The sequence below is a fragment of the Cyprinodon tularosa genome, unplaced genomic scaffold, assembly GCF_016077235.1.
Source record: "Cyprinodon tularosa strain WSP-4 unplaced genomic scaffold, ASM1607723v1 ctg38, whole genome shotgun sequence".
Lineage (NCBI taxonomy): Eukaryota > Metazoa > Chordata > Actinopteri > Cyprinodontiformes > Cyprinodontidae > Cyprinodon > Cyprinodon tularosa.
In genome coordinates, this window is record NW_024039096.1 from 2,675,683 (window position 1) to 2,688,077 (window position 12,395).

The 12,395-nt window shown below is 33.2% G+C and overlaps 1 protein-coding gene across 1 annotated transcript in view; it reads left to right on the forward strand.

Moving 5' to 3' along the window:
• ppp1r9bb (protein phosphatase 1, regulatory subunit 9Bb) overlaps positions 1–12,055 on the forward strand; it is a 60,789-nt gene extending 48,734 nt beyond the window's left edge. Inside the window, exons 6-10 of the mRNA XM_038296932.1 lie at positions 812–964; positions 1,057–1,110; positions 1,206–1,435; positions 10,437–10,533; positions 10,779–12,055. Of these exons, the coding sequence (XP_038152860.1) occupies positions 812–964; positions 1,057–1,110; positions 1,206–1,435; positions 10,437–10,533; positions 10,779–10,829 (585 nt within the window). The 3' untranslated portion in view covers positions 10,830–12,055. The remainder of the gene's footprint in view (positions 1–811; positions 965–1,056; positions 1,111–1,205; positions 1,436–10,436; positions 10,534–10,778) is intronic.
• Positions 12,056–12,395: the final 340 nt, after the last annotated feature.

The following is a 12,395-nucleotide window of genomic DNA, read 5'->3' on the forward strand; positions in this document are numbered from 1 at the left end:
GGCCCGCTGGGTGGGGGTCCTGCTGGCGGCATACCCATATTCAATACGCATGTGCAATATGAAATAATAGACTTTATAAAACCTCAACGGTCGTGTATCCCTTTAGTCATATACAAAAAAATCTTTTTAAAGTCAGATCGCCATACAAAAAACACCAAAAAGTAATTAGATCTTTTTGTTGTAAATGACTAAAGGGATACACACCCGTTGAGGTAGTTTAAAGTTAATTTTTTGTACAAAACTAAAGGGAAAAACCCAAATCTGTTGTCTTGTGCATGTGTATTTACTATAGATACGCTGGTCTGATGTCAGATGCTCATCTGATAGAACACTGGGAGAAATAAAAGGAAAAAACATTTGAACTTATACTTTTAATGTTAGGCTCAAACTTCCCAATTTTTGCACAAAACTAAAGAGATAGAATAAATATATATAAACTAAAGGGATAAACTGGTATTGATTATGGGTATGCTGGTCTGACGGGGTATGCTCAACTGACAGAACACAGGTGTAGGAACCTGATCTGCTCGGGGCCCCGCCCCTTCTTATGACGTCAATATGTTAACTCCACTCGGACAAACTGTACTGCACCCGTTTCTTAAGGATCAAATCTCTTTTTGCGTGATGTTATTATCGTTGTCTGGGCAACCACTATGTTTTACACCATGTGGCAACGTTCAGCCAATCATGTAGCGTAACGTCACTGGCATGAAGCAGGACACAAGCAGATCTGGTACCAAAACCGGCTTAGATGCCTTAAATAATCAGAGCATTTTCAGCTTCTACGTGTCTGATCTCTCCGCGCCTCCAGGGTGGCGACTATGGCACAGATGAGGAAGAGGATGAGGAGGAGGAGTCCAGCCCGCCGTATCCCAGCGCCATCGAGGTGTTCGACTTGGCCGAGAACGAGGACATGTCGCCTTTGGAGACGGACCCTGAGAAACTGGCCCACAAGTATAAAGAGGTGAGAAATGAATTTCATCTGTAACCGCAGCTCCGCTCTGCTACCCGGCAGCAACACCACTATGAGCAATTCTCTTCATTTGTTTGGTAAAGCTCCAGATAAAGCATGCTGTGACCCAAGCAGAGATCCAGCAGCTGAAGAGAAAGGTGAGTCTGAAGCTGATCATTTTACAATCAACAGAAAACAAACTACAAAAGCAGCATTTCTAATGATAAAGTCTGGTTGTTCTGTTAAAATGCAGCTGCACCATGCTGAGCAGGACAAGCAGCGCTGGCGTATGGACAAAGCTCAGCTGGAGCAGACCCTGCAGGAGAACAAGGAGCGGATGGAGAAGCTGGAAGGCTACTGGATGGAGGCTCAGAGCCTGTGCCAGGCTGTGGATGAGCACCTGAAGGAGACGCAGGCCCAGTATCAGACCCTGGAACGCAAATACAGCAAAGCCAAGCGGCTGATAAAGGAATATCAGCAGAAGTAAGACAGTCTGAACACACACAGAACCGACCTAACTAACTGGCAGAAAGGAGGAAAAGAAAAAAAGACTTGTATTTTAATTAAGTAGAATAATACCAGAAAAAAAAGATTTTATTTCTATTCATCCCGTTTAGAATGTAGTGATTTTCCTCACATTCTTTGACACCTAATCCACCTTAAGTCCACTTGAAATGAAATTCCACATGTTGGTTTGTGATGTTTTAATAGAAAACATCATCTAGATGCAGTTTTCCTGCAGTAAGCCTTGCTTTGGGTTTTTGACCATGGATGAATATACCCTCAGTCTGCTACCCTCCCAGCCTTGGGAAACTTTGATTATATCTCCGTCTGTAAATAGATTGTAAATTTTAATTTAAGTTGGTATACAAAATGAAAAAATAAATCTAAGTCTAAGTAGATACAACTTTTACGACGTAGTCTTAGGGCCAGGCTAGAGATTTTTTTTTTTCTATTTCAAGAATAAAGTCCTAAAATTACGAGAATAAAGTCGTAAAAATTACAGGTGCTGGTCATAAAATTAGAATATCATGAAAAAGTAGATTGATTTCAGTAATTCCATTTAAAAAGTGAAACTTGTATATTATATTCATACATTACATACAAACTCATATATTTCAGATGTTTATTTTGTTTAATTTTGATGATTACAAATGACAACAAATGAAAATCTCAAATTCATCATATCAGAAAATTAGAATATTGTGAAAAGGTTCAAAATTGATGGCCCCTGGTGCCACACTCTAATCAGCTAATTAACTCAAACCACCTGCAAAAGCCTTTAAATGGTCTTTCAGTCTAGTTCTATAGGCTACACAATCATGGGGAAGACTGCTGACTTGACAGTTGTCCAAAAGACGACCATCGACACCTTGCACAAGGAGGGCAAGACACAAAAGGTCATCGCTAAAGAGGCTGGCTGTTCACAGAGCTCAGTGTCCAAGCACATTAATAGAGAGGCGAAGGGAAGGAAAAGATGTGGTCGAAAAAAGTGTACAAGCAAGAGAGATAACCGCACCCTGGAGAGGATTGTGAAACAAAACCCCTTCAAAAATGTGGGGGAGATTCACAAAGAGTGGACTGCAGCTGGAGTGAGTGCTTCAAGAACCACCACACACAGACGTATGAAAGACATGGGTTTCTGCTGTCGCATTCCTTGTGTCAAGCCACTCTTGAACCACAGACAGCGTCAGAAGCGTCTTGCCTGGGCTAAAGAGAAACAGGACTGGACTGCTGGTGAGTGGTCCAAAGTCATGTTCTCTGATGAAAGTAAATTTTGCATTTCCTTTGGAAATCAAGGTCCCAGAGTCTGGAGGAAAAGAAGAGAGGCACTTCATCCACGTTGCTTGAAGTCCAGTGTAAAGTTTCCACAGTCAGTGATGGTTTGGGGTGCCATGTCATCTGCTGGTGTTGGTCCATTGTGTTTTCTGAGGTCCAGGGTCAACGCAGCCACATACCAGGAAGTTTTAGAGCACTTCATGCTTCCTGCAGCTGACCAACTTTTTGGAGATGCAGATTTCATTTTCCAACAGGACTTGGCACCTGCACACAGTGCCAAAGCTACCAGTACCTGGTTGAAGGACCATGGTATCCCTGTTCTTAATTGGCCAGCAAACTCTCCTGACCTTAACCCCATAGAAAATCTATGGGGTATTGTGAAGAAGAAGATGCAATACCTTAGACCCAACAATTCAGAAGAGCTAAAAGCCACTATTAGAGCAACCTGGGCTATCATAACACCTGAGCAGTGCCACAGACTGATCGACTCCATGCCACGCCGCATTGCTGCAGTAATACAGGCCAAAGGAGGCCCAACTAAATACTGAGTGCTGTACATGCTCATACTTTTCATGTTCATACTTTTCAGTTGGCCAACATTTCTATAAATCCTTTGTTTTTATTGGTCTTCAGTAATATTCTAATTTTCTGATATGATGAATTTGAGATTTTCATTTGTTGTCATTTGTAAACATCAAAATTAAACAAAATAAACATCTGAAATATATGAGTTTGTATGTAATGTATGAATATAATATACAAGTTTCACTTTTTAAATGGAATTACTGAAATCAATCTACTTTTTCATGATATTCTAAATTTATGACCAGCACCTGTATGTAAATAGTCGTAATATTCTGACAATAAAGTTGCAATGAGAATGAAGTCATAAAACTACGAGAAAAAAGTCACCACATTAATAGTCATAAAATTATGAGAATAGTCATAAAGATTATGTAAATAAAGTTGTAATATTCTGACAAAAAAGTCGCAATGAGAATGAAGACATAAAATTACGAGAAAAAAAGTCACAACAATAATAGTCATAAAATTATGAAAATAGTCATTAAATTACGAGAATAAAGTCAAAGTTTGTATAAGTTAAGTTTGTATAAGTTTGTTTAAAAAATGACAAAATAGATCTAAGTAGATTCAAGTTTTACGACGTAGTCTAAGGGCCAGGCTAGAGATTTTTTTCTTGTATTTCAAGAATAAAGTTCTTAAATTATGAGAATAGTCGTAAAATTATGAGGATAAAGTCGTAAAAATTATGTAAATAAAGTCGGAATATTCTGAGAATATCATTGCAAAGAGAATAAAGTCATAAAATTATGAGAAAAAAGTCACAAGGATAGTCCTTAAATTACAAGAATAGTCGTAAAATTACGAGAATCAAGTCTTAAAAATTATGCAAATAAAGTCGTAATATACTGAGAATAAAGTCGCATCAATAATAGTCATAAAATTATGAGACTAGTCGTAAAATTACGAGAATAAAGTCAAAATTATGTGAACAGTCATAATATTCTGAGAATATCATTGCAAAGAGAATGAAGTCATAAAATTACGAGAAAAAAAGTCACAAGGATAGTCCTAAAATTACAGAATAGTCGTAAAATTACAAGAATCAAGTCGTAAAAATTATGCGAATAAAGTCGTAATATTCTGAGAATAAAGTCGCATCAATAATAGTCATAAAATTATGAGACTAGTCGTAAAATTACGAGAATAAAGTCATAAAATTATGTAAATAAAGTTGTAATATTCTGAGAATATCATTGCAAAGAGAATGAAGTCATGAAATTACGAGAAAAAAAGTCACAAGGATAGTCCTAAAATTACAAGAATAGTCGTAAAATTACGAGAATCAAGTCGTAAAAATTATGCGAATAAAGTCGTAATATTCTGAGAATAAAGTCGCATGAATAATTGTCATAAAATTATGAGACTAGTCGTAAAATTACAAGAATAAAGTCAAAATTATTTAAATAAAGTCGTAATATTCTGAGAATAACGTTGCAGAGAGAATGAAGTCATAAAATTATGAGAAAAAAGTCACAAGGATAGTCCTTAAATTACAAGAATAGTCGTAAAATTATGAGGATAAAGTCGTAATATTCTGAGAATAAAGTCGCATCAATAATAGTCATAAAATTATGCGACTAGTCGTAAAATTACGAGAATAAAGTCAAAATTATGTGAATAAAGTCGTAATATTCTGAGAATATCGTTGCAAAGAGAATGAAGTCATAAAATTACGAGAAAAAAAGTCACAAGGATAGTCGTACAATTACGAGAATCAAGTCATAAAAATTATGCGAATAAAGTAATATTCTGAGAATAAAGACGCAACAAGAATGAAGTAATAAAATTACAAGAATAAAGTCGTAATATTCTGAGAATATCGTTGCAGAGAGAATGAAGTCATAAAATTATGAGAAAAAAGTCACAAGGATAGTCCTAAAATTACAAGAATAGTCGTAAAATTACGAGAATCAAGTCGTAAAAATTATGCGAATAAAGTCGTAATATTCTGAGAATAAAGTCGCATGAATAATTGTCATAAAATTATGAGACTAGTTGTAAAATTACAAGAATAAAGTCAAAATTATTTAAATAAAGTCGTAATATTCTGAGAATATCGTTGCAGAGAGAATGAAGTCATAAAATTATGAGAAAAAAAGTCACAAGGATAGTCCTAAAATTACAAGAATAGTCGTAAAATTATGAGGATAAAGTCGTAATATTCTGAGAATAAAGTCGCATCAATAATAGTCATAAAATTATGCGACTAGTCGTAAAATTACGAGAATAAAGTCAAAATTATGTGAATAAAGTCGTAATATTCTGAGAATATCGTTGCAAAGAGAATGAAGTCATAAAATTACGAGAAAAAAAGTCACAAGGATAGTCGTACAATTACGAGAATCAAGTCATAAAAATTATGCGAATAAAGTAATATTCTGAGAATAAAGACGCAACAAGAATGAAGTAATAAAATTACAAGAATAAAGTCGTAATATTCTGAGAATATCGTTGCAGAGGGAATGAAGTCATAAAATTATGAGAAAAAAAGTCACAAGGATAGTCCTAAAATTACAAGAATAGTCGTAAAATTACGAGAATCAAGTCGTAAAAATTATGCGAATAAAGTCGTAATATTCTGAGAATAAAGTCGCATGAATAATTGTCATAAAATTATGAGACTAGTCGTAAAATTACAAGAATAAAGTCAAAATTATTTAAATAAAGTCGTAATATTCTGAGAATAACGTTGCAGAGAGAATGAAGTCATAAAATTATGAGAAAAAAGTCACAAGGATAGTCCTAAAATTACAAGAATAGTCGTAAAATTATGAGGATAAAGTCGTAATATTCTGAGAATAAAGTCGCATCAATAATAGTCATAAAATTATGCGACTATTCGTAAAATTACGAGAATAAAGTCAAAATTATGTGAATAAAGTCGTAATATTCTGAGAATATCGTTGCAAAGAGAATGAAGTCATAAAATTACGAGAAAAAAAGTCACAAGGATAGTCGTACAATTACGAGAATCAAGTCATAAAAATTATGCGAATAAAGTAATGTTCTGAGAATAAAGACGCAACAAGAATGAAGTAATAAAATTACAAGAATAAAGTCGTAATATTCTGAGAATATCGTTGCAGAGAGAATGAAGTCATAAAATTATGAGAAAAAAGTCACAAGGATAGTCCTAAAATTACAAGAATAGTCGTAAAATTACGAGAATCAAGTCGTAAAAATTATGCGAATAAAGTCGTAATATTCTGAGAATAAAGTCGCATGAATACTTGTCATAAAATTATGAGACTAGTTGTAAAATTACAAGAATAAAGTCAAAATTATTTAAATAAAGTCGTAATATTCTGAGAATATCGTTGCAGAGAGAATGAAGTCATAAAATTATGAGAAAAAAAGTCACAAGGATAGTCCTAAAATTACAAGAATAGTCGTAAAATTATGAGGATAAAGTCGTAATATTCTGAGAATAAAGTCGCATCAATAATAGTCATAAAATTATGCGACTAGTCGTAAAATTACGAGAATAAAGTCAAAATTATGTGAATAAAGTCGTAATATTCTGAGAATATCGTTGCAAAGAGAATGAAGTCATAAAATTACGAGAAAAAAAGTCACAAGGATAGTCGTACAATTACGAGAATCAAGTCATAAAAATTATGCGAATAAAGTAATGTTCTGAGAATAAAGACGCAACGAGAATGAAGTAATAAAATTACAAGAATAAAGTCGTAATATTCTGAGAATATCGTTGCAGAGGGAATGAAGTCATAAAATTATGAGAAAAAGTCACAAGGATAGTCCTAAAATTACAAGAATAGTCGTAAAATTACGAGAATCAAGTCGTAAAAATTATGCGAATAAAGTCGTAATATTCTGAGAATAAAGTCGCATGAATAATTGTCATAAAATTATGAGACTAGTTGTAAAATTACAAGAATAAAGTCAAAATTATTTAAATAAAGTCGTAATATTCTGAGAATATCGTTGCAGAGAGAATGAAGTCATAAAATTATGAGAAAAAAAGTCACAAGGATAGTCCTAAAATTACAAGAATAGTCGTAAAATTATGAGGATAAAGTCGTAATATTCTGAGAATAAAGTCGCATCAATAATAGTCATAAAATTATGCGACTAGTCGTAAAATTACGAGAATAAAGTCAAAATTATGTGAATAAAGTCGTAATATTCTGAGAATATCGTTGCAAAGAGAATGAAGTCATAAAATTACGAGAAAAAAAGTCACAAGGATAGTCGTACAATTACGAGAATCAAGTCATAAAAATTATGCGAATAAAGTAATATTCTGAGAATAAAGACGCAACAAGAATGAAGTAATAAAATTACAAGAATAAAGTCGTAATATTCTGAGAATATCGTTGCAGAGGGAATGAAGTCATAAAATTATGAGAAAAAAAGTCACAAGGATAGTCCTAAAATTACAAGAATAGTCGTAAAATTACGAGAATCAAGTCGTAAAAATTATGCGAATAAAGTCGTAATATTCTGAGAATAAAGTCGCATGAATAATTGTCATAAAATTATGAGACTAGTCGTAAAATTACAAGAATAAAGTCAAAATTATTTAAATAAAGTCGTAATATTCTGAGAATAACGTTGCAGAGAGAATGAAGTCATAAAATTATGAGAAAAAAGTCACAAGGATAGTCCTAAAATTACAAGAATAGTCGTAAAATTATGAGGATAAAGTCGTAATATTCTGAGAATAAAGTCGCATCAATAATAGTCATAAAATTATGCGACTATTCGTAAAATTACGAGAATAAAGTCAAAATTATGTGAATAAAGTCGTAATATTCTGAGAATATCGTTGCAAAGAGAATGAAGTCATAAAATTACGAGAAAAAAAGTCACAAGGATAGTCGTACAATTACGAGAATCAAGTCATAAAAATTATGCGAATAAAGTAATGTTCTGAGAATAAAGACGCAACAAGAATGAAGTAATAAAATTACAAGAATAAAGTCGTAATATTCTGAGAATATCGTTGCAGAGAGAATGAAGTCATAAAATTATGAGAAAAAAGTCACAAGGATAGTCCTAAAATTACAAGAATAGTCGTAAAATTACGAGAATCAAGTCGTAAAAATTATGCGAATAAAGTCGTAATATTCTGAGAATAAAGTCGCATGAATAATTGTCATAAAATTATGAGACTAGTTGTAAAATTACAAGAATAAAGTCAAAATTATTTAAATAAAGTCGTAATATTCTGAGAATATCGTTGCAGAGAGAATGAAGTCATAAAATTATGAGAAAAAAAGTCACAAGGATAGTCCTAAAATTACAAGAATAGTCGTAAAATTATGAGGATAAAGTCGTAATATTCTGAGAATAAAGTCGCATCAATAATAGTCATAAAATTATGCGACTAGTCGTAAAATTACGAGAATAAAGTCAAAATTATGTGAATAAAGTCGTAATATTCTGAGAATATCGTTGCAAAGAGAATGAAGTCATAAAATTACGAGAAAAAAAGTCACAAGGATAGTCGTACAATTACGAGAATCAAGTCATAAAAATTATGCGAATAAAGTAATGTTCTGAGAATAAAGACGCAACGAGAATGAAGTAATAAAATTACAAGAATAAAGTCGTAATATTCTGAGAATATCGTTGCAGAGGGAATGAAGTCATAAAATTATGAGAAAAAGTCACAAGGATAGTCCTAAAATTACAAGAATAGTCGTAAAATTACGAGAATCAAGTCGTAAAAATTATGAGGATAAAGTCGTAATATTCTGAGAATAAAGTCGCATCAATAATAGTCATAAAATTATGCGACTAGTCGTAAAATTACGAGAATAAAGTCAAAATTATGTGAATAAAGTCGTAATATTCTGAGAATATCGTTGCAAAGAGAATGAAGTCATAAAATTACGAGAAAAAAAGTCACAAGGATAGTCGTACAATTACGAGAATCAAGTCATAAAAATTATGCGAATAAAGTAATATTCTGAGAATAAAGACGCAACGAGAATGAAGTCATAAAATTACAAGAAAATAAAGTCAAAAGAATATTCATAAAATTTGGAGAATCAAGTCCTAAAATTAAGAGAAACAAGTTGTATTTTATGACAATTCCTACAAGAAGCACTGCCTTCCCTAAAATGAGGAATGTGGAGCATCATGTGAAGTTATACTTTGGCTCTGGTTTGCCAAATAAGGAAATCTTTCAAGCTTCAGTTTGGAGAGGTCAAGGTGGACTCATATGCTGGTCGGAGCTCCAAGCTTTCTTTCTGAAACAGATTGTGGTATGATGACTTCATTTTCGTAATATAACTTTGTTCTTGTAATGTTACGACTTTATTCTAAAAATAAAAAATATCTCTAACCTGGCCCTAATACTCCGTCATAAAGTTTAGATGATCAGCTTTGATCCTGACTGTAGAAAAAACTGTACTAACTACTTTGATAAATAAATAGAAATTTAAATTCCAGGGGAAAAAAAAAAAAAAGTTTTATTCTGATTTTCTTGTCAACATTAATTGTACTTTTGTTTCCACAACTTTTTTTTTTTTTAACCCGTTTGTACATTAAAATTGAGACAAAATCCCAACTAAGCAAACCTTTAATTTCACTGTTGGTTTTTAATCTAGATGCAGCATTCTTTAGCTGCATATGGTTGATTGTTAATTTACTCATATTATTAAGACTTTTGTGAAATTTTAGAATAGTGTTCAATTTTCAAAAGTTCAGATTTAGGAAAATCCTCCCCAGATTTTTCAGCATTATACATTTTGTATATTTTAAGGAAGCAGAAAATATCAGAATAGAAGTTTCCCAAATGCTGAACCCAAAGTCAGTTTAAGCACATTGTGAGAGAAAATAAACCCTTAAAAAATATCTTCAAAAAAAAAAAAAAGTTTTAAAAACTGAGAGAAAATGTTAAATTTCATAAATTCAAAAATATTCAAATGGAAATATTACACTGTATAGGAAAGTATCTGGGAGGCCAATATTTGTGGCATTAGAGAAACTATAAACATTTAGAGACAGATTGCTTTTCCCACTTTATGCTTTTATAAAACATTGGAATTTTAAAATGCAAAAAATGAGATTATGCAACTTGTCAACCATTTTAAAGCTTTGTGCATATTTTTCTTTTGTTCATGAAGCTTTGCTGTGACTTCTCCTACAGGGAGATCGAGTATCTGAAGAAGGAGACGGAGCGCTGCGCGCAGGTCGGAGCCGAGGCGTCTCTCCTGAAAGAGGAGTCAGGACAACTTCAGGAACAGGTAACGTTTGGGTAAAAACTTCCCAGGAATATAAATATCTAATAAAATCTATTTAAATAAGCCAGTAAAAGTAGAAAATTTCCTCTGCTTTAGTTAGATACCCTTAAAATAAGAACAATCCCAAACAGGCGGTTACTTAAAAAAGCCAAACACAATGAAGATGTTTAGTTTAATCTGGCTGCCATTGTTGTTTAGTTGAAACCTTCAGCTGATGTCGCTAAGCTTTCTTCTCTCCTCTCTTACAGGTGGCTGATCTGGAGGTTATGGTGGAGGAGCTAAAATCTGAACCCTTATAAAAGCCTTTTTTCATTCCATATAAACTTCAGCTGACGAACTGAACTGCAGGATATCTTCTGTCTCCAACGTGAGCCCGGTCACACTCCGTGTTTTTTGGCCATTTAAACCTTTTTTTTTTCCTTTAACATTTATTGAAACAGCACTAAAACAGACTCTGTTGAGCTCTAAATGTACCTTTCCTGTTTTTCCTGTATTTTTTTTAATTTTTCCAGTATAATTTGTCGTCTTGTGACAGACCAAGCTGTTGCTTTTAATTGCCAAAAACCTTTTTTTTTTTTTTTTGGTTTACCTGGTTTGTGACCCACCTGTTTTTGTACAGATGTGATGCCGTGTTTTTAAGTTTGGTTTGTAAAAATTAATTAATGTGGAAAACATTTAACATAATATAAACCAGGAGTGGAAGGTTGTATATTTTACATAACGCGAGAAGAAGGGAGGAGATTGCACTGACGGCGCCGTACGTGAATGGAAACTGATTATTTTTTTTCTTTCTTCGTAGTAACAGTTACCTTCTTTTTAGGGGTCTTGTTACCTAACCTTGCTGCCTACCTTCCTGAAGTGTTTGTGTATTTTCTACACACTAAATCCCACCAAGGAGAGATCATTCCTCTGGTTTCATCCCTCAAGTCTTTAGAAAAAAAGGACTGAAATAAACAAACCCGCACCTCCTGTGCCACGAGTAACAGTCCTCTGGTTTTCCCTTCATACGGACGGTGAGGACTTGTGCAACTGGAGCTACCGATACCTAAACCATAACCTGGACTGAGATCTTTTCCTTTTTTTTTTTTAAAGTCATTACCAGCAGCCAAGTTTTAGTCTGGAACCAGCAGCTCCACCTGACACCCCCGCGTGTAGCACATGGAAAAACACTGCCAGGTTTCTACCTGTTTGGGTTAAATGCACAGTTTAAACCAGTCACCTGTCATTGCAGTATGTTTGTATAGTTCAGGTCGGACTTCAATATTTTCAATTTGCGTATTTATAATGTAGTCGATGAAGAAAAAAAAGAAAAAAGGACAAAAGTAAAAGTTGATCGACTAGACAAAGTTGTTCCGTCGTGTTGAAAACCAGTAGATCAGGATGGTCATTAAAACAAATCTAGGATTACTTACTAAAAAGAAAAGAAAAAAACAGGCATGGTTATGACTATTTTCATAATTATTAAGGCTTGTACAGTGCACACGCTTTGCATTGTATGTTTTGTGGAATAAATGGTCAACAGTGATGAGCATTTGTGTTTTTATTTCAAATGTGACAAAATCCGAATGTCGGTTTTTTTCTATTTCTCTGAAAAATAAAGTGAATTTTGTAAATAAATAACTTATATCTTCAAGGTTGGTTTAGTTCAGACAATATTGACTTTGACAAGAGAAAACACTGAGGATGTAGAGAAACATGAAAGATGCTCCAAATAGAAATTTGACTAATTTCAATGTTTTTTTCTTAATTATTGTGATTAATTTTCTGTACAGTGTCACTACAGTTAACCTGGTTGCTCGTCTTTAGTGCTAATCATATTGTTGGATTTTTTTAGGAAAAATATGTCTGAAGATCTACTTATTTAT